At 38.4% G+C, this 23608-nt stretch overlaps 1 protein-coding gene across 5 annotated transcripts in view; it reads right to left on the bottom strand.

Annotated features, from left to right (window-relative positions):
* Positions 1–1236: 1236 nt before the first annotated feature.
* Tsc1 (tuberous sclerosis 1 protein hamartin) overlaps positions 1237–23608 on the bottom strand; it is a 30659-nt gene continuing 8287 nt past the window's right edge. For all 5 annotated transcript variants that reach the window (XM_045750667.2, XM_045750668.2, XM_045750669.2 and 2 more), the window contains exon 3: positions 1237–22225. In XM_045750667.2, the coding sequence (XP_045606623.2) occupies positions 18910–22225 (3316 nt within the window). In that variant the 3' untranslated portion in view covers positions 1237–18909. The remainder of the gene's footprint in view (positions 22226–23608) is intronic.

Here is a 23608-nt window from a genome sequence, read left to right on the forward strand (position 1 = left end):
GGGCCCACGCAGGAATATCCCTGCGAAAAAAAAAAAAAAAAAAAAAAAACGGCTATGGGTACTGAATGCATGCGTATTCCTCAATCACGTTTAGGGTTCTTTCAAGAGTTTGTAGTTTTTTCTACAGTTATGCCAGGGCTCAAGTGAATACAAGGTGGTCAGGGGTCAAGTGAGTCAATGGACCCATTTCAAGTGTTCCATTTCATTTCCAATGGACCCATTTCAACTCTTAAGAAGTATAAAAGTAAGTGTCATCACTATCCAAACTTGAGAAACTGATGCCATAAAAATCTGTATATCCAAGGAAATTTATACGTTATAAGAAAAAATATTTAACTCAATTGAAGAGAAGAAACTGTATACTATCCAGCAATTTGTTTAAATATTTGTAGGATTGCGCACTGAAGATTAAGGTTTGAATGAGGATTTATTAACAGAACAGGGTTCATGTGATCTGGCACTCTCAATTTCAAGTCTCTTTATTCCCCTGGATAGTACTACTGTATCAGGTTTTCAGCTTATAACCCCAAGTTTCTCCCATTTTTCATGATTCATACTATTTTCACCATTATGATTAAGGTTATTTCCTGGGAACTGGCATTTGTTAAGATTAATCCAGTTCTACCAAGGTATCAAGGGATACTTTTGACCGAGAATTACCATTTACGAAAGCAAATAAATATGTTTACCTCTCCATGATGACCTTTGGCATGTGTACTGCTTAAAATGTTTTACATTTCCAAAGTCAATTTCAATTTATTGTACTTTATAGTTGTAAATACCACCGTAAGTGTTTTAATATGTTCACTTTTCTTCCCTTTACAATGCCTCAATATTGAGGTCTAATTACTGATCTATAGTAATAGGACACTACCAAGCAAGATTTAAAAAAAAAGAAGAAAAAAGAAAAAAAGCCCTAAACCAGGATGTTTATAGTGCACTGTATTACAGACTAGTGTTCATAGATATTTTCTTTATACAAACACAGTATTTAAACAAAGACAAGTTGAGCAAGGATGTGGCAAAACCAATTTATAAATATAATATAATTATGCTCGAAGTTTTAACGCACATAGTGTGCAATACAACGCCCAGTACACGTACTGTACTTACTTATGTAAGATGATAGCAAGTCTGTTCACTTAAAATACACAAGTGCTACATATACAGTATACAGTACTGCAGGTGGGTCTTTGTCAAAATATAATGATCTATCAAGGATAGGAAAAACATAACTGGTAATACTTTTTATTAGATTTGCGAGGATGAGGCTCGAGCCTCACAAATAACTGTCCTTTAGTGTTCAAAACAGGATCCATAATACAGTATCACCACAGCTGCTCTCAAATGAAATAACTAAGTCTTACCAAGAGACTCATGGATCCATGACATGGCACTAAATGCAGATACAGGACATATAATTTGTTTTCACTATTTGCTTCAATGTTTTGTTATACATAAGAACATACTGCTGTACAGACGACCTCCAGGTTTTGTTTGATAGTGTTATGTTTGAAGTTAGGACTAAACAACTGAATCAAAACAAAACTGTACATTAACAATATATCAGCTCAGTCACTGCACAGGCGTGACATCAAAACTGAAAACCAGTCAAATGAAATAACAGTGCTTTTGTATATGATATTTGTCAAACAAATATAGTAACTAGCTCTCAGACAGATAAACAGCTTGAACACAATTTTTCACTTTTAAAAGTCTATATTAATGATTTTAAATAGAATAACAAGATACCTGGCCATAGGTTTTTCTGTAACAGAAGCTTGAAAATCATTAAGGAGATCTAAAATACAAAATTTTAACGAAAGAGATCCGCAAGGAAACCTTTGCCAAGGCACAAAACAGCTTGCTGTACATTAATCACCAGGAAAACACTCACTGTAGATTGTATACATCAGCATGCATGAAAATATACAAGTAGCAAGGAAAGATTATGAAGACAAAATTAAGTCATTCAATACCTAGAAATCATCAACAACCTCGACTCATGCACACAATTTGGCCGAATTCAGAGACCAAGGGTTGGAATATTAATTTTAAATAATTTTATTTCTGATCACTTTCAATTTTGAAAAAATTGGATGACTTGTTTAAGTATTTTGTGAAGCTTCTGCTATTCTGCTTTAAATGAATTCAGATTGATTAATACAATAGAAGAGGTTTTACAAAATTCTGAATACGGCCTTTTATGATAAAATATCGTTGACACTAGTTCCATAGCCTTCAACACCGGTTTGTAACAATTATATTGTGCATAAAAATATATATTAAAATATTTGCTTTATGTAAGAACTACAACAATTTTCAATTGCTAAAAGCCATTGTTTCATTCTCTATACCCACATGGAAATTTTTAATGGAGGGGGATGAGAGAATGTAAAATGAAGCAAATTTTTTTTTTATTCTACCTACTGTAAAATTACATTGCACCTTAATCATCAATTAATAATGCCAATGAAACAAATTTCTTTGGTGTATATCAAATGTTTTTATAATGAATGTAGTATTTGGATCCTAATTTGATTACATTGTGTAATACCATACCCGTACATATCACAAATACTGTACACTGCTTAAAATGAAAATCCCTAACAAAATACTGTACATAGATAATGTAATACATTTTTAAATGTTGTTAGATATTTTAGAATATGGAAGTTGTGTTTTTTAGTTGAAAAAACATTAAAGAACAAACTGCTTAGAGCAAGATAAGAATGCACCACAATGAATTTTCTACAGAAAGCCATGGAGCCCAACATAGGTGCATCCATCCACAACTATATTTGCAAAATGTACTTTCATACATTTTTTCTACACCTTTGTTTTCTTTTAATCTAAGTGGTGGTGTATGAGGTGAGGGATGAGAGTGAGTGAATATATTTTGGAAGCTGTCATTCTTGGAGACATTTATTATATAATGTGATCAAAAGAGTTAGATCAATGAATCCAGCATGAATCATTTATATTTCCTATGTCCCCACTCCCCCCACCCCCATTTCAGAATTAACTGTTAAATTTCCTTCCAATGTTTATTTTACATAAAATAGAAAACATTCATGCTAGAATCACTAATCTGGAAAATTTCTACATTGACAAACACTATGTCCACATTACAAAGTGGTCACCTTGATCCAGCATACTAAGATCTCTTACAAATTTGTACTATTCTTCCACAACACTGTCCATGCTTGGTAATCCGAATCTTATGGGGGCCCCACACCCTCTTTCGACTTAGCCAAATTTCTTAATAGTAATGTTCAAAAATGAACACATGTACAGTATCTGCAAATTTCTGTACTACAGTACAAATGTTTTAAAGTAAAAGGCTTTAGAAACAATGAATGCAAATTCATTTGGGTTATCAGAATTTGGATTACCGAGCTCTTATAGTAGTAACTACCAATACAAAAATGCTTTTCTTTGCTTGCAATTTTTTCTACTTTACCTGAATATTTGCTAAAAATTGTGTAATGATTTGTTTAATGAAAGTTTTGTCTGCAACAATCAAAGCCCAACTGCAACAGGACATATTTTGGTCACGTGCCTTTTCCTGTTGGTGGTTTGCCATGAATTTTTGCAACTCAAGTTTAATTTTCGTTGGATAATTCAGTTCTTAACTGAAAAGAAGTTAGGAAGTATCATGCTCAACACTAAACCAAAAACTAGAAGGAAGGAGGTTATCTTAACATGAAACAAAATGGTAAATATAGAAGAGGGAGCATACCTGAAAAGTGAGGCAGCTGACAGTTTATTGGCACTAAAAATTAATTCAATGCAAAGTGAAAAAATTATTTAAAAAATTAGCACTTACACGACGCTGCTGGCATGTGTACACTATACATTTCCATAACATGTTGCTGCAATATACAGCAGCATATTATGGAAGTTTTGCATTGCATACAATATTACTATACTGTATACCGCTAAACTCTAAACTACAAACGGCAATCGAGACTAACCATGATGTTCCTAGTCATACGTTTCCATCAAGTTCTGTTCTTGTCTTCATTTAACTATGTATACTGTATTTCAAATGCACTGTACTATACATTAATAAAAGTATTAAGGAAAAAAATTTCTCTGATATCCAGAACATGTCTTGTCCCAATCGACCCACTCTAGCTTGGTTTCACTACAGTATCCTTAGTGTATTCTTATTGTAACACCAAAACAAACCATACTGTCATAACTTTATATTTGTTATATACTGTACACATACCACCAGGATGTATACACATAATTATTTATGTAACTGCAGAAGCACCAGGATTACAAGCTTGGCCATCCTTAACATGTTGCACTCAGGATTTTCACACAACTTCAGTAAAGTGAAATCTTGCAAACACTAAATACCCAAATTGGTAAATTAATTACTTACATAAGTAAGTAATTATCAAAAGAAAGCACCAAGCCAGGGAGACTATGTAACATACAGTACTTAGATAAGTAGCTTTCAGACCACAAAGAAGCTTGTTAAATCTTATATTTTATCTAACCAAATTGACAGCAAATTAAATAATCTGAAAAATCATAATATTGTACTTTAATACCAATTTTATCATCAAACAAATCAGATGCACTTAGAAAGGAATGCATTATCGTAAACATTCACACAGCAACAGTCAAATTTAAAGCAGGCTTTTGACATCACTTGACGCTTCTTAAATCAAGTCACTTGTACAATTTTAGTAGGACTAGGCCATGTTGCTCCACATAATTTCCCAGCTTGGTGCCTTTTGATAATTACTTACCTATGTAATTCACTTTCGCAAACAGAGTGGGAGATGGTTGGAACAAGTTAGGCGAGGCGGTGGTGGGAGGCCAAAACTGTTAGTAGTTTATAAGCATTATATGACAGTGCGCTGGGAAGACGGGACACCACGAGCGTAGCTCATCCTGTAACTACACTAGTAATTACACTTGGGTAATTACTTACTAGACCATATTGCTGGTACCATAAAAATTTACAAAAAGAAACCAATATCTTCATAAAGAATATATTCCCATTTTAAGCTCCCCATGTGTGTTTTGTATACTGTACATTGGTTTCTTTAACTAGAATACCTAGGCTCTAAAACTTTTAAATAAAATTAAATCTTAGAATGGTGAAAGCTGGGAGGGGGTGAAATGGGGAAAGGACTGGGGAAGCAGAAAAGGGGTAGAGAAGGGATGAAGAGTAAGTTAGTGTTAAAGAAAGGGGCTTAGGTGGTAGGATTGAGAAGGGGGTTAAGGGAAGAATGCACAGGTACACAAGATTGAGAAGGGGTTAAGGGAAGAATGCACAAGTACATGGGACTGAATTGGGATTAAGGGAATGGGAAGTTTGAAATGAAAGTAGAACAGGGTGTTTATGATGGTTAAGCAAAGATCAATTTGGCAAGCAGAGCACATCTGTGGAAAGAAAGGTTGAAAAAGGCTGGAAAGGGGGATGTATAAAATACAAACAAATAGATACAGGAAGTAGTAAGTAATTATCAAAGGAAGGCACCAAACCGGGAAGGCTATGTAGCACCACCAAATGTGTGGAGTAATCAGAGGGCACTAAATATCATCAAGCATGCCAGTACAAGAACAAACGCATCAGGCGAACAATGTCAAAAGTATCCAATTCACCAAGAATTCTATTGATGGACAATTGACCGCAAGGGGCGGTCGGGAAGCAAGACGCGCTCATCCTGGAAGTCAGGACACTCAAGAATGTGCACGACCGTAAAAGGAACAATGCAATTTGGACAAAGATTAGGGCGGCGCTCCATTAAGTGACCATGAGTTAAACGTGTATGGCCAATACGTAACCTAGAAAGAGCCGTTTCCCACCGCCGGTTACGGTGGTAGGAGGAAGGCCACAGGGACACGTGACTCTTAAGTGTACACAGTTTGTCACCAGTAACAGAAGACCAACAACCCTGCCAATGGACAAGGATGGAGGAATGAATAACTGGGTAAGAGTCGGAATAAGGAATACCTTTATGTGAGATGGGACGAGTGTGGATAGCTTCTTTAGCGGCAGCATCTGCACGCTCATTGGCTGGGAACCAACCCCAACATGGCTGGAACCCTAGCAAAACTAAACTGACTTAAATTTACTGGAAATAAGAAACAGCCAATGCTGAATCTCGACAACCACAGGATTAAAGGACCCGAGAGCCATGAGGGCACTACAAGAGTCGACGACAACTACAAAGGAAGATTGACAACGAGAAAGCAGGAGACGAAGAGCACAGAGAATAGCATAAAGTTCCACTGAAGATGCTTGTCTCTTGAGGTACACACAAGTGCTGTCAGGAAAAACAGTAGCCTACACCATCCACAGACTTCGACCCATCTGTGAAGATGGAAACGGAGTGGAAATGCAAAGAAAAGTGCTCAAGGAAAAGGCATTTCAGAACCATAGGAGGGGGTAAAAGCTTTAGTGATGCATGTTAGGGATGTACAAAACTTCGGAAGGGGGACTCTCCATGCAGGTAAGGAACAACACTAGGAGATACATTAGAAATACGAACTGAAAGAATCCTGTAAGCGAGATAACCAGACAAAGAGGGAGGTGGTGAAGAGGAACAGGAACCACAGGAGGGGTAAAAGTTAAAAGCACAACAGAGGCGAGAGGAAGGATGTTGCAAGGACCGCGCAAGATAATGAAGACAGTAGCGATCACGGTGGTCCCGGAGAGATAAGAAGCTAGTGTCAACATGCAAACTGAGGACGGGAGTCGAACAAAAGGCACCAGAGCTGAGGCACAACCCAGTATGGTGCAAAGCATTAAGACGGCGAAGAGTAGAAAGAGATGCAGACGAGTAGCAGGGCAACCAAAATCGAGTTTAGACAGGATGAGAAAGGAATGTAAAGCGAGGAGAGTGCACCTATTCGCTCCCCAAGAAGTATGGGACAAAACCTTAAGAAGGGTAAGGGCCTTAGAGCATTCAACTCGCAGGAAAGAGATATGGGCCGACCAAGACAAACGAGTGTCAAAGATTAACCCCAAAAGGTTAGCTGAATCCTTGTACACAAGGGGTTGACCATAAAGCGACAAAGAGGGACGAAGAATGACACACTTCCGAGTAAAAGTCATAGCACAAGTCTTAGACGTAGACAACCGGAAGCCATGATTGGTGACCCAAGACTACATGACATCAATCGCAAGTTGAAGCCGCCATTGAAGGAGAGTCGAATTATCACTGACAGCAAAGGGTAAGATCGTCAACATAGAGAGTGGAGAAGATGCCAGAAGGAAGAGAGGAAAGAAGACCATTGAGGGAAACCAGAAAAATAGTAGTGCTCAAAACACTACCTTGGGGCACACCCTTGTATTGCTGAAAAAAGGCAGAGTGGGGTACCAAGTCTCACTCGAAAGGAACGACGAGAGAGGAAGCTTTGGAGAAAGAGGGAGATTACCACGAAGGCCAAAAGAATGAAGTTGGGACAGAATATGATATCGCCAAGTGGTGGTGTAAGCTTTTTCCAGGTCAAAAAGGACAGCAACAACGGATGTCTTCGCAGCAAAAGCAGTACAAATATAGACCTCCAAGTTCACCAGGACATCTGTTGTGCTGCAGCACTTGCAGAAACTATATTGAGAAGGGAAGAGGCGGTGATAGTGTTCTAAGAACCACATCAGACGAACGTTAACCGTACGTTCAGAGTGTTTGCAGACAACTCTTGAGGGCAATAGGGCGAACGCCTTACGGGGTATCCCAAGAGACCCTGGTTTCCAACAAACAATAAAATAGTTTTGCTGTTATTACACTATATATATAAGTATTTACATGTTTTGTTCACCATAACTATTCAACTAAGCTGGTATGGTGCCCAAAGAGAATAGTGGTCATCCAAACAGCATGACAAGTCGTGCAGATGATGCCACCTCCCTCACTAAAATGGCTTCTCCCAACATTCCTTTTGCTGTTATTACACAATATATTCACATTATATGTAAGTATCTACACATTTGTGTTTACCATAGCAAACCACTAAGCTGGTACAGTATAGTAAGTGCAGACAGTAACAGGTGGCCACACAAATTCGGGAGACGACGCTACAGCCTTCCCACCCTCAACATTACTCCTCCCACAGCAGTGCAAATTATCACAATAATCCTCCTATTATCAGAAACCTGGTCATTTTTATCAGTCAGGGGTCTTCTGTAATACTATCCTTGCTAAATAATACCAGTTACATATATTTTTTTACATTTTTAGGCGATGTGGTCACAAGCTAAACAGCAGTGCTGTGAACTCATGCTGTGCACACCAGCCTGGTGACTCACTCGGTACTGAGGCTTTCACACCCAGGAATGTTGCCCATGATTTAAAAACAAAAAAAAAAAATCTGTTTACATGAGCCTTGAGGAAGCTGATGTGAACCCCGTGTAGCAGTGGGCCATTTAAATTTTGCGCGGTACTCCAAGTCATATGAAGGGGTGTGCACTTTCGCATCGGTTAATACTTCACATGATGTGTTGAGCACTTTAAGGGTTAAGGAAACTATCGTCAATTAATTCTAGAAAATCTGCCGCTTTATTATTCCCTGTTCTGTTAAGCCAGTTTATTCCACTAACATTTAAAGTCGCCCAAGACACAAACACTGACCTAGATCTAAATATTTCTTCCCATAGATGCTTTGCTTCCATTCTAAGTTTGGTGGCCTGTATTAACTCATAAGATTTTCAGCATTTTTGTTTAATTATAGCCAAATAGTGTCTGTGTGTGGGGCTCAGTTTTGATTCTCTGAGACTACATTTCAAATTTTCCCTAACATGTATATCTACTCCCCCCTCCTCGTCTAATATATCTGTGTGAAATAGTTTAAATCAGTTTATTTGATATTCGGCTAATAGTTCTGTTTTCTATATTCATCTATGTGTCATCAAGTACAATAATATCCATTTCTGTGCAGACAAGAGCATTTAAATCCTTTATTTTGTTTCTTAGACTCCTACTGTTCATGTAATATACTTTAAGTGTATTGTTATTTTGAGGCCCTTCTCCTTCCCTGTTCATTTTGCCGCCCCCCCCCCCCCCCCCCCCACAAAAACATACTTTTACTGCCTCCTTTTTCTATATCCATTTCCATACCACTATCTAATAACAGTTTAAACCCAAACAAACCCCTCCAACCAGAGGTTCTAACGAGTTGGCAACAGCAATAACCCCAGCCCTAGATAAATGCACCCCATCACGAGTATACATGTCATTCCTGTCATAGAAGTGTTCCCAGGTATCTATGAACGATATTGCAATTGACTAGCAATATTTGTCTAGTCGGCAACAGACACCAAGTGGCCTCGACAACCATTCATTTCGAACTCCCTTTCTTGGAAGAATGCCACATATGATCAGGATTCCTCCCTTGCTCCTAATTCATTCTATGGCTGTCTTAAACCTCTGTATCAGTGCCCCACACCTAACTCATCCTGCATCATTTCCACCGGCAATGATGCAGGGTTTGCATCATTGATACAAATAATGGGTTTGTTCCCATTTCCAGCCATATCATCATTCATATTTACTATATCACCAATTCCTGCACCCAAATAGCAAACCCTTAACCTGTTCCCCCATCTATGGCACAAAAATCTCTATCCAAATACTTCACCTGGGAATCCCCCCAATCAAATTCGCTTAGCTACTTCCTTTACTTTGAGCACCTTGAGGGACCTGCACTCCCTTCGTTGCCTTGCCTTTCGAGCGAACGGCAGTCTCCCTACAGCACACATCTTCTAGCACGGCAAATGGATTAAAAGTCTCTGACAATCTTTATGCGGCTTTGTCGGAGTCTTCTTAAGACCCCTGTCCTTTTTGACATTCCAAGACTTTCTACTGTTGCTCTCCTCATTTACTTCTTCTCGACGTTGTTTTATTGTCTTTGCTCCTCCCACAAGGAATCCAACACTGTCCTCAGAGTGCCACATAGCTCCCTTACCAGCACCAGTTCACTCCCTACACCTTCCATTTTCAGTATCAGGACAATTGGAGCTCCAGATAACACCCTTTCACTGACTGACTGACTGTGCCTGACTAGTGCTATCCAATTTGGGGTCATCAGTCACAGTTCTTGTTGCCTACCAAGAATCAGAGTCAGAACCTGGCCCCCTCAGGTGCGCCGGGAGCAATGGTCTATGAACACTTTACATTTAAAGTACAGAGGAGCCTCGATTAACGAATTTAATCTGTTTCGGCACCAAGCTCATCATGTGAAACACTTCTTGTGAAACAAATTCACTCATTTAAAATAATGTAAATAAAAATTAATCAGTTCCACCCCCAAAACACATTAGTATGAAATTTTGTAATTATAATGCATGTAATTATTATAAATGTTTTATTTTACTGTTTTCAATTACATACGTACTTTACCTTATGAAGAGTCGTTGCTGGCCTGAGGGAGACAATGGGGAGGTGGTGAGTAGGAGAGGGATTACGGTGTGGAAGGAAAGTCCACCTCTGAGTCAGGTGATTTCCTTCTTCAAATCTACAGTAGTTGTGTCTTTCTTCCTCTTGACAACACTCTCTTTAGCAAGCAGCTTCTTTGGCAACATTGTGAGTTACAAATTGTAGTCACAAAACCACAAACTCAAAGAAAAGCACAAATAAATGCTGAGGGATGATTGACCTGCACAATAAAACAACACTGTCGTCGGAGGTGTCCGAGAACGCTAGGAAGCACCATGTGGCTTTCTTGTTAATCAAGCGGAAGTTGTTCGAGACAAATTTTCTGCGAGCGACTCGCTCCTTACCCGAAATGCTTGTAGATGGGGCGGCTCGTCACACGACGTTCCTCTGTATCATACTAGCCATCGACCAGGGTAGGCACCCAGAAAGGTAAGTGAAACAAAACAGACCACTGTGGTTGAAAAAATGAGATCTATGTCCTCAAAAAGAGGGGGGGGGGGGGAAAAAAAAAAAAAAGTACTTCGTCAACTAGCCCTTCACTTGTTTTGCCCCCCCCCCCCCCCCCCCCCCCCGTCTTGCGGAGAAAGAGGAAGCCCGGCTACCCACCATCCAGGTTCTTGAGTGATGAAAACCACCATCCGGAGGGAGGTGGTGGGGAAGCCTCTGGGGCTCACCCAGAAACTGCCACTGGTCCCCGGTGGGCAACAAGAACTGACTGATAACCCCAAATAGGATAGCCCTATATCGATGGGATAGCTTCAGGGAGCCGACGGGGCTCCCCCACAGAAAATCCATTTTCAGGAAATGGGACAAGTATGAATGGCCTCTTTAGTGAGTGTAAGTTCATTTATGCAACTATGGCTGGCAACCCAGCAAAAATCAACTGTCTTAAATTGACAGCTAAGAAATGACCAGTACAATGGTGGATTTTGGCAACAGGATGAAAAAAGTTAAACGAATTCAGAGCTGTGAAGATGCTAAGTCTTCAGGGGGGCAGGTAGCATATAAGTTTGATCCAGGAAATACAACAGAGTAACCAACGCTGTCAGCAGACTTGGATCCATCTGTGAACAGAGCAATGGAGTGAGGAAAATGCATTTCATACCAAGAGAATGGATACAAACCTCCACCATGTGAATCACAGCCCTACAAATTTTTTACAAGCAACACCCTCCAGGGGGGCAGGGAGGAACAAGGGAAAATATTGCAAATGTGAACCATAATCTTGCTAACAAATAATCCTTGTAAGAAAGGTAACAAGAGGAAACTGGGCACGCCTGAAGTCCAGCAGACAAAGCACGGCACAAACAGGAGTAGGGATGTTGCAGGGATCACATGAGGTAACAAAAGCAGTAATGATCATTATGATCCTTTAGAGACAGGACACAGTTTTAACATATGAGATGAGACAAAACCAAGTAAGGACATTAGAGCATTCAATACAGAAGTGAGAGACAGGGCATTAGATCAACACCAAGAATTTAGCATTATCCTCATACAGATGGTTATTTCCATACAGCAACAATGGGGGAATGAGGTACAACATGTCCCCTAGTAAAGGTCATAGCACAAGTCTCAATTGGCAGAACTTTAAGCCATGGTCGGTGACCCAGGACGACATGTTATCGATAGCAAGTTAGAGGTGGCATTGGAGGAAAAGTTATCACATTTAGGGCAACGAGGAAAAAGTGTAGTGCTCAGAATGCTACCTTAAGAACACCTTCATATTGTTAGGGGAGGGAAAAAAAAAAAAAATAATAGCAAGCCGGTCGGCCGAGTGGACAGCACGCTGGACTTGTGATCCTGTGGTCCTGGGTTCGATCCCAGGTGCCGGCAAGAAACATTGGGCAGAGTTTCTTTCACCCTATGCCCCTGTTACCTAGCAGTAAAATAGGTACCTGGGTGTTAGTCAGCTGTCACGGGCTGCTTCCTGGGGGTGGAGGCCTGGCCGAGGACCGGGCCGCGGGGACACTAAAAAGCCCCGAAATCATCTCAAGATAACTCAAGAAGCCTCACTATAACCCATGGGCTGAGTAGCTATTAATTGCTGACAAACCCCCAGTGCACAAGAAAAACAATTCAACTTTTTTTTTACCTTTCAAAACTTAAAATCTCAAACTCCGATCGCAAGAAAAAATAAATTTACAACATTTTGGCCATAATGGGGGCTAGGAAATTTGAACAGATACTGGCAGACAGTACACGTCTTGGCCAGTCTGCTCCAGTCAGCCATGAGGCAGGAGTTGCCACAAAAATATTATTACAGTACTAATTACTTTAACGTTTCCATTTTTTTCAGTAATATTATTCAAGTGTGTAATATGATAAATTTATATAACAAACATACAGTATAGGTGCAGTGCAGTCAGTTAGGCCAAAATCATATACGAGATGCACAGTCAAAGGGTTAAATGCAGAAAAAGGAAACTTTGAAGGGAAAAGGTTGCCACAAAGGCCAAAATACTGCACACATTGAATCTCAAAGTGGTGTCAAGCCTTTTTAAGGTAAAAAAAGAATAGCTACAATGGAGGTACTCACCACAAAGGCAGTATAAATGTAGACCTCCAAATTTACCAAGATATCAATGATGCCAAGACACTTGTAAAAACCGAAATGGAGGCAGAGGTTGAGGCGATGTTTCAAGACCCACACAATACATACTAACCATATGTTCTAAAAGTCTGTAGACAACTTCTCGGTGCAATGTGGTGAAAATCTTTAGAAAATGTTCTTCTAGTACAATTGCCTTGTGTCAATCCTCAGGAACCAATGTCCACCAAATATGATTACAGATATGCAGCAATTACTGCAAGGTGCAGAGGAAGACGACTAAGCAACTGTGTATAAACGGCAAAAATTGTTTTATTATTCCAAGAATATAATACTGTGTGCACAATAGTGGCATGAATACATCTGAGCATTCCGATTTTCAACATTTAATTATTAATAATAATATTGAGAGAGAAAGAAAAAAGAAAAAACACTACTCTGAAACAGTGAAACCTAAAGATATCAACTCCACTACAACTCCTGCCCCATGTCTGGCCCCAGGTGATCACCTCAGGGCGACGACTCAAACTCTTGTGAATCTTGAGACTTGCCTGCTCCATCACACCCAAAATCAGTCGTGTACAATTTTATTTTTTCTGTGATGAGTGAATGCACTTTAACAATACAGTACTGGAAGACAAAAAAAAAATTGAAATATTTTTCCTAGCACACTGGGGGGGGTTGTCAGGGATTAACAGGTGCACAGCTTAAACGTTAGTAACAACACTGCTCCCAGAGGGAATGCCAACAGTTAAAAGTCACCCAAAAGGAGCATAAGCTCCTGTAAAGAGTTAAGAGTTGTTTAGGATCAAGATATTGGAATATGTGGATGGAGATACAGTACTGTATGAGCTCCGTTATCCACAGCCCGCCTAATCGAATCCAGTATTTGGATTATCTGGCCAAAATCACATCTGGATAATTTTATGATAAAACTTTGCCATATCCGGACAAATCCGGATAACCAGATATTTGGTTAAGGAAATTTTCAAGAACTACACTTTTCAAGATCTACAATATCAATCAAAAAGATGAATTACAACAAGATGAAACTTATTTTATACTATATTTTTTATTTTTAGTGTGTGAATTTTAATTATGTTGGCTGTTAAAAAATTTTTTTGAATATATTCATTTGTTTTAGTTTCCCCAATAAGAATTCTGTTTATCTAAATGTCTGGCTTATCCGGTGAGAGGGCCTTTCCATGTAGTCCGGGTAAGTGAGCTTAGTCAGTAAATGGAACAGACTGCATACCATTTACTAAGATACAAGTGGCAGTGGAATGAATTTTCAACTGAAAATGGAAGGAAAAAAAAAGAACATTGTTTCAGATCAACAGCAGTAGAGTTAGGGATACCAAAAATAGTTGGGAGGCGAGAAGGGAACAATGGTGGAAGCAACCAGCCCATGTAGCAAGCATTGGCTTCTGGAGACATTCAAAGCTGTGAAAACAGATCAAAAGATGTAGCTCATTAAAATTGATATTAAAAGCATGTACAGTGGAACCTCGGCTTACGAATGCCCCGATTCATGAATTTTTCAGGTTATGAGCTCAATTTCTTCATAAAATTCAATTCGGTTTACGAGTTTTGCCTCGAGTTATGAGCTTGTTGATAGTACATGTATGGGTCGACCGAGCACGTGGTTCTTGGTGGAACAGGCTACCGCACCCCAGTTTAAAAGGGGCCTCCCACATAGTGACGATCGCGCTTGAATTCTTTGTAAAGAATTTCATTGTTTTCAACTTTTTTGTTTCTAAACAAAAGTAATTATTATATATCATGACATGGGACCCAAGAAAGTCAGTGGTAAGGTTCAACTTAAGAAAACACAAGTGAGGATGACAGAAAAAGTCTATGGAACGGTTCTTGGTGAGAAACAAGCAGTGAGAAACAAGCAGTGAGCCACAATCAGGTCCTAGTGGTATGCAGGCAAAGCATAAGGGAGAGTACCCCCAGAAAAGCCATCACTGCCTGATGTTATAATGGAAGGGGACCCCCCCCCCTCCTCATCATCATCTGCCATACATCAACAAGAATCATCAATAAAGATAAGCTAAACTTGTACATAATATAGTACAAAATGTGTGTTTATTATGCATGAAATGTATTCTGATAATATTTTTGGGAGTGTGAACCGGATTAATTCAATTTACAGTACATTACTATTTCTTATGAGAAAATTTGTTTCGGGTTACAATCCATCTCTGGGAATGGATTAAATTCATAAACGAAGGTACCACTGTATATTCCATTGATGAATAGACATTGTAAAGAACAAGAAAAATCAAAAGCTAAAAAAATTACCCCCTCCCAAAAACAAAAGTCTAAAGTTCCAAGTAGAAATGCAAAGGTACAGTGTTGTCGAGATAACTCTAGGACACTGAAATAAAATACTGTGAATAAATACTCAATAAATTCTAATGAGCATAGATTGATACTGATAGGATATTAATTTGAACAAACAACTTTATACCTTACCTGTACTACATTTTGCTAATTGATCAAGAATACTGAAGATTGAAGCATTTTTCCAAGAGAAGACAGAAGCACTGTACAGTACAGTACAAAAAGTAGCATCCAGCCTTGGAAGCCAAGGACCAGTGGGAGTTAAACCCAATTCCTTGGGCTAAAATAAAACAAGGAAATAAAAGACAGCCAAAAAGTAAATGTGTGAATATTTGAGAACTTAAGATCAAAATTCAAACATCTGGAGAACACAAAAGTGACCTGGAAAAATGTCTGAAAACATCTAATACAACAAGAAAGAATATTTTACATAGGGATCTCGCCCTTTTCTGAACGAGTTCAAGTAGAAGATTTCTGCGAAAATACAATACATGTCCGATTGTGTGTAAAAATTCTGTATACAGTATTTAATCACACAAATGGACCAGGCTATAATGTCCAATGAGAAATGAGCAGGCAGAATAAGCAGAGAAACAAGAACATTAAGGCAATTTTGTTTTTTCACAAGTGTGAAGCCAATATAAGGTAGCACTGGCTATAGATTTAGTAAATGTAGATAGCTAGGCAGTTTGCAGCATGACATGCCAACGGGTTTACCAGCTTTCGGAAAGCTCCGAGATTTCGAAAGCTCCAAATTTCAAACGGCTTTGAATATAAATTCATTACCATAATTGATGAATATAAATTTCCAAACCGATTACAATGAACTAAACAAAATTTTATGCATGCACCTGTGGATGACGTTTCTAGAGAATTTTGCATCATAAAATATACTGAATGCATATCATTTTACAAGCAATCGTCACATGTTGCACACTTTAAAACCAAAGAAATATTATCTTTAGTATAATAGGGTTGTCAATTTTATGAACATTTTCCAAGAGGACACTAATCGGCTATTTTAACGTGCTATATTTAAATTGCATGTGAACAAATGCATGTTAATGCCAGTGTACGAGTGTGCTTGTGTGTAAGTGCGCTTGAATGTATGGACATAGAAGAGTGCACATAGAGGTATGCATGCACATTAAAGTGCACACAGGTGCAGGAGTGAATGCAAATGCAATATACAAGTATGTTGGAGAATGAGTGATTTAGTATTTGTGCGAATACATGCAAATGTGAATTCGTGTGCACACATGTGCATGCATATCTGATGATGGGGAAAAGCATGAACAAATTTGTGTTTCCTTGCCTGTGGTCAAAGGATTCAAGATATGTCTGATGTTCTGTCTTCGTCAGTTATCAAATTTTATAAAAAATTCCAGTGATTTTGAGTATGCATTTAAATACATTTGTGCGTACGTGAAAAAGCGTGCCAAGGCGAGTGTGAAAACTGTGTTTACAAGGATAGTATGCATGAAAACACATGTACGTATGTGAGCATTATTTAGGAAAGTGTGTGTGTGTGTATGAGTCTTAAGTTTGTGTGTATTCCAGTGAAATACTTTGTACTCAACTAGCTGTGTCCACGTGTTTGACCATCTGGTGCATGTACTCGTGCACATGTAATGTGTGTATATTCCCATTAGTAAGCAGGTGTACAAGTGTGTATGCATGCATGTATGCATGCATACATGCATGTGAAAGTATGAATATCTTTTTTAATGCAAATTGTTAATTTTAAGATCAACAAATATTGTGTTCTGACAACTATCAATAAGTTTAACAAGGTGATCCCTAGATACAGTTAGAAATTACAAAATACAAATTGAAATTGTATGGTTACATTTCATTTTTAAATTTACAATCTACTATTAATTGACTAGGACAGCATACATCATTAATAAATTTAGCAGTTTATATCCAATTCAGGTTATTCAAAATAGAACAAGTTAAGCTTGTGACTGAAGACACACACTCCTTAGGCCTTGCAAGAAATTTAAGTGGCTTAACTTCATTCCATGTGATGGATAGCTTTTTTGTTTTGTAACTATAATAGGAAGCTTATTCTTTATAGTTATTGACTGGCTATTTCCATGTTAAAGTGCTGAAGGCCTCCAAACCCTCAACTAAACTTTGAGCAGATATTTGGCTGTGACTAGTGGCTGACAGACCCTGTTATTTAAATAACTACCAACAATCAAAACAAGCATTAATGCTTTGCAAAACAAGTCTTGATCTTCGAAACTCCCACTAATGTTCATACATTAATATACAAGGGGTTCTTTCATTACATTCCTTTCCATGTCCTCCATATGCCCATATGGAGGACAACAAGTGCACAATACAACAAGTATTGTACTGTGCTATACTATTTAGCTGCTATCCAGATGATGGACCAGTTTCAATACTATCAAATTTTGCATGGCCAAAAACTACGAGAAATTGTAATTTACACTACAGATGGTAAAAAAAGAAAAAAAATCTACCGTATATGCCTCTCGCAATTTCTATTTAGACCCCAAAAGGCATGTTTAGAGTCAAGTGTCAAATAATGTAATACATGTTTAAATCCTAAAAGAATGTGCAACAATCTACAACAGCATTTATAGAACAAGGAAAAAATTTACCATTTTCCAATAAGAAGTCCATATATTTTATACTCTATTCTTTCTGAAAATGAACTCATCTCATCCAATAATCTATTACAGACCACAACAATAACAAGTGCTGGCCTTGCTGGTATTTTAACAGTAATACTTAAGGGACAAGACAACCAAATTATGATCTTGGCATTTAGTATTTTTGCTGAAAATGTACATTAGAGAAATTGAGCAAAACTTCACAGATCGAAACTATATTCAGAAATTACCCCATGTAGTAATATTTAACGTACAGTTATAACTTTAATGCTGACAGTTCTCAACAATTTAAAAACAATTCCTCTACGAGACGAAGTCAGAAGATGTAAGAACCGAATTCCGCTGATGGATATGGGAGAAAATAGAACAAAATGCCTATTTAATGAAGAACAAACCTGCCATATGCATCACTTCTCTTCATTATAAACAAACCTGATCAATTCCTCAAATGATCAATCCAATAAATGCTGAACCCTCCAAAATACTACACAGGAATCTTCAATAAATATCTTTCCCCATTAAAAACAAAAAACAAAACCTATGCTGTACAGTACTTTCAAAAATCTTTCTCGAGTACTTGCAGAGAGATGCCAATACTTCTTCCAAATGACTAATTACTGTAAAATTAAGTGATTACATATCACATTTTTACAAAAACAAGTTTTTATTGTGTTCAATCAAGTCAGGTTATCTAATATTAACAACCTTTAAGGAATGCCAAAACGATCTCAACAGTCAGATTTCCACTGACACACTAATAACAAGCAAAAGTTTTCTATACAGTATTTGCTTTTATCACTTGTTAATTCTTACAACTAAACATTTTCAGGAGGATAGGTTAACCATATGAACTTGCAAATATCAAAGTCAAATGTTTTCTCATGTTTTAGTGATTACGTCTAATACACAAGGTTTTATCACACTATGCCTTGGTCTTCCTGTGTTAATGTCCTTCAGTCTACATCTCTTGTTCTGCGAGGTCATCAAGCTTGGTGAGCACAACAGACTGCCTTGACAGGAGTGAACCAGAAGGATGGAGGGAATCATCTGGGGGAGATGTTGGTATACTGCTGCAACTAGCTGAAGATGAAGCAGACAACTCCAAATCAATATCAAAACCATCACTACAGACAGACTTGCCCCGTTGAGACCTTCCAATTTTGCGAGCAAGAGTATCTATGCGGTTATTTTGCTCTAAAATAAAAGATTCTAAGGTCTGATTAGTTAAAGCCAATGACTGGCAACGTAGCTCAACAGCCCGACACGCCTCTGCTCCAGCTTCACTAGCTGCTTTCACTGCAAGATGCTGTTTTTCCAAAAGCTTATTCTTTTCTACTAAATCATGTTCTAGCTGTAATACATGAGCATGAGCAGCATCTAATTTAACTAAAGCAATTCGACATTTTTCTTCAAGCTCTTCTACCTGTCGCTTGGCTGCGGTACGCTCCATTTCTATACCCATCATGGCACCAGGACCTCCTGACATTGTTAACCTCCACACCTCCTGTTTATACTGGCTTTGTATTTCTCCCATGAGACACACTTGTTTCTGTAAAACTTCCACCTGGTTGCGCAGGGTAATGTTTTCATCAGCTAAACGAGCCTGAAAGTTGAGCTGTCTATCTTTTTCTAGCATGGTTCCTTGTGCTAATTGCAACCGACTGGTCAGGGTCTCATTTTCTTGTCGAAGAGCAATACATTGTTGTTTTAACAAGTCTCTTCCTTCTTGAGCATCATCCCGCTCAATACGCATTTCACTAACTAAGGCATGCTCTTTAGACAAGGCCAGTTGCAGCTGCTGCTCCTTGTTTGATGCATTCTTTTGCAAATTGCAGACATCATGCTTCAAATTTAACACTTCCTCTTCCAATTGAGATATTTTTCCTTTCAATCCACGCTGCTGCTCTTCAAGGGCATACACTTTCTTTGCTCTGCTTAAAAGTCTACGATTACGTTCGGCATGTACTTCACGTTTATATCGCTCCAAAAGCAACATAATTTGCATGAGGCGAACATGGTTTTTCCATCCTTCATTTCCTGCCGTTTGATTTGGTTGCTGCCACAAAATATTTTGAGCTTCTTCACCAATCTTGGCACTTGACTGCAAGTACTTATCAAGTAGCTCATGTGGTGAAGGTCTGGAAAAATTTGCGTCATTTGTGTTTTCATTTTTTGGCAGATGCGATGTTGGGCCAGACACAAGAGCACCAAGAAGTTGTTCATAAGGATTAACAACAGTGATTTCTTCTGTTTGTGTTGTTGCCTCACTTGTCACTACTGCCTGCCTTACTGGAGATAATGTAAGAGAAGACATAGCAGACACTTTCCTAACTCTTGCTTCATTAGCAATAGATGCACGGGGTCCACCATCTACCGACAGATCTGGGCACGATAAGCTCCTTGATCGAGTTTTAATGGGGCCACTCATAAATTGTGTGGGAGACAAAGTAACTCTTGTTGTCCCTACCATATTGTACTGTGACAGATCAGGTGGTGGACCACATTGACTAAGAAATCTTAACCTCATTGTTCTCATGTTTTTTACTAGATCAGTCATTGATCTTTGGGTAGGAACTCCTAATCCTAGGCTTTCTGGTTCATCACATTTTATGGTTGCACATACCTGAGACTCGTCTGAGGATCTTCTGCTCTCACTACTTTCAGATTCTCTCTCTTCAGATATTCTCTTAATTGCTTTAGGTACTCTACAATTCTGATCTCCATTCTCTGTATCAATTTTATGAGCACCTTCATTAGAAAAATCCAATTCATTATTTCCTTCAGCAAACTCATCAACAGGGATTCCTAATTGTCTCAGGTCAATATTATGACTGCCATCATACATTGATAATTTTCTCCTCCTATTCACTTGCTCAAATTGTGGGATTATGATTTCAACTTTCGGATCAACTTCACTTTCTATTGTCGAAAAACTACTGCTCCGTCTCTCCCCCAATGTCTTCCTCTGCATCACTGCACCATTTTCTTCAGTTTCTTTAACATCCTTTGAATCAATATCTTTGCTTTCTATGTCACTATTATCCAAGGCTTTATTTTCTTTCTGGATTTGTTGTCTGTCTCTTATTATCTGCTGCAACTTACTTTGGAGGAGGGTAGAGCGCTCCACTCTATTAAACAAGTCTTGGCACTGATCAGGAAAACTGAATGGGGTTTGTTCCTTTTTTATAGGTGACAAAGGACTAGAACTGGCCTCTAACTCTGCAGAGATGGCTCTGTTGTCCTTACTTACATTTGTGTTGAGTTTTAAGGCACACAATGCAGTAACAGCTCGGCGACTGCCAACATTACTGGCTTCCATCTTTATTGGTGAAGTAAAGGGTGTCGATTCAGGGGTGGCCTCAATAGCTGCTTCAGGTGGAGATTCTGCTACTTTGCCCCCTAATCTCAGGTTGGGAGTGCTTATAGGGTACACTGGCGTATGAGGTACAGAGGAAGATGAACCCCTTTGTGTTTGAATTATAGCAGGTGATGACAGTGCTAGAGTAGGAGACCAGAAGTTATTTTCTACTGCATACAATGCCCAATTGGTGGACAAATTCAAAGGTTCCGAAGCTACATCACTACCTTGGTTTCGATTAAAAAATGAGCCACATACCTCCTCACATGTTGCCTCAATGGGATCTAGACAAAGCTTAGCACATTCAAGAATAAGATGGTGAGTTTCTAGTCCCATCCATCTAGTTCTGGTTATTTCAGATTCTCTCGTGTCAGTTATCAGAAGTGGATGAAGACGGACTTTTTCCATCATAGGCTTAAGAGTATTGAAGAAACAGGCAGATGAATTTGTCTTTGAGAAATTATTTCTTAAGCATGTAAGAAAGTGACATGGATACAAAGCATACAGTCTATGAAATAGGGAATACACAGCCACCTGTAAAAATGGCTGAAAAGCCTCATCATTTTCTCGTTTTGGAGTCCATCGAACTAACCGGCAGAAAATATCTAATACTGTAGAAAGATGCATGTGTCCCATTTCTAGTGGCAAAGCAGGAAGGAGAACCACTATAACCATGACCGCACCCACCAGAACAGGAACATCCTCATCTGTTAAAAGTACGTGCAGTAGTTCCCGCATTGCACCATGCTGAAGAAATTTTCGCAGCCACATGGGAGGAGGTTGGCGACGAACGGCATAGAGCAAAATGCAGGTGTGACGAAAGCGATCTGATCCTTTCAATCCATCCATGAGTCTATCTAAGAGATGACGATCATGAGGTTCACCCACTCCCAGCAGAATATCCAGGAGACGTCCACTGTAAGATACACGATATGCTTAAGAAACCATTCATTTTTATAGACAACACACTTTAGATTTTAAATCTATAAACAAATTATATACTAATTATTGCCTAATTGATAACGAAATACTGTATTGCCAAGTAAAAAATAAATGGGATAAGAATTTTTACTAGAGATGGGGAGCACTGCTACATATTTCCTTACTCTTGAACATTTATTAACCCCTGCACTGCGCACCCCTTTGGAAAAAACTTTGTAATGCACTTGATAAGGACATGTAATTTTTATAATGTTCAGGTAAAGTTAGTCAAAATGTTTCCAAACTCAACTATTTTCATTTCAAAACACAGAGTGATGAAAACATTAAAAAACATTAAAATAGTACAGTATAGCCTAATTAATTAAAAAAAAAAAACCAGAAAGCTCTCAAAACAGCATTTGTTGTTTGGCGCAGTGCAGTGGTTAATACAGTAGAATCCTAATTATCCAGATGCTGATATTCCAGATTCTTGGATTATTCGGACAAAAATATCCAGTTTTCTATTCCCAGTATCTGGAACATCCAATTGATGGCAGTTCACCCACATTATCTGTGAAGTCTTTGTGCAGTTTAATACATCAGTCTCCTATTTATTATATTGTGAATAGTAATAACCTCCCAAAATCTAGCCTAAGCCCTTAAAGAGTGGTTATTGTTATACGTTGAGGCACGGGGCAATGCTGTTATTGTCTGTTGATTTAAATTATTAATGTCTGGGTTTTTACATGTATAGTGCTAATATGGACATAATAGCGCTATGTGGATGTAATGGAGTTTTCCTTGACATGTGAAAAAAAACTATCATTTTAGTTACCTTATTATGTGAATGCAGTAATTGTTATTGTATAAGATTTTGTCATAATTACATGATATGTATACCAATGATGTTCATATGGTTTTCTCAACTCTGTATGGTTGTATTGAAGTATACCAGGTCAATCATCAATTGAACATAATAAAGGAACTACAGAAGGCCTATTGACTTACGAGGCAGCTCGATATTTATACCAATATAAATAGATGCTGCCTTGCATGGGCATATGTGCGGCAGCAATGTACGGTACTGTACTGTACTTGTATGGATAAAAATAGCAACAGTCTCGTATGGGTTTATTTATGTGCATTTATATCACTTATTATACATAAGTTGTAATGAAGTGTGTTGAAAATTACTCTAGTACAGTATATAATAGTATCAAAACACTAAAGCATGTACATGTATAAACATTGTAGGCATAGAAAAGTTACCCCTTATAAGACAGTAATGTACTCTTAGTTTTGTGAATGATGCCCTTATAAATCCAGTTAATCAACATTCATACTATAATAAACACTGTACATGAAAACAGGTGATACA

This window comes from Procambarus clarkii, chromosome 52 (assembly GCF_040958095.1).
Source record: "Procambarus clarkii isolate CNS0578487 chromosome 52, FALCON_Pclarkii_2.0, whole genome shotgun sequence".
Classification (NCBI taxonomy): domain Eukaryota; kingdom Metazoa; phylum Arthropoda; class Malacostraca; order Decapoda; family Cambaridae; genus Procambarus; species Procambarus clarkii.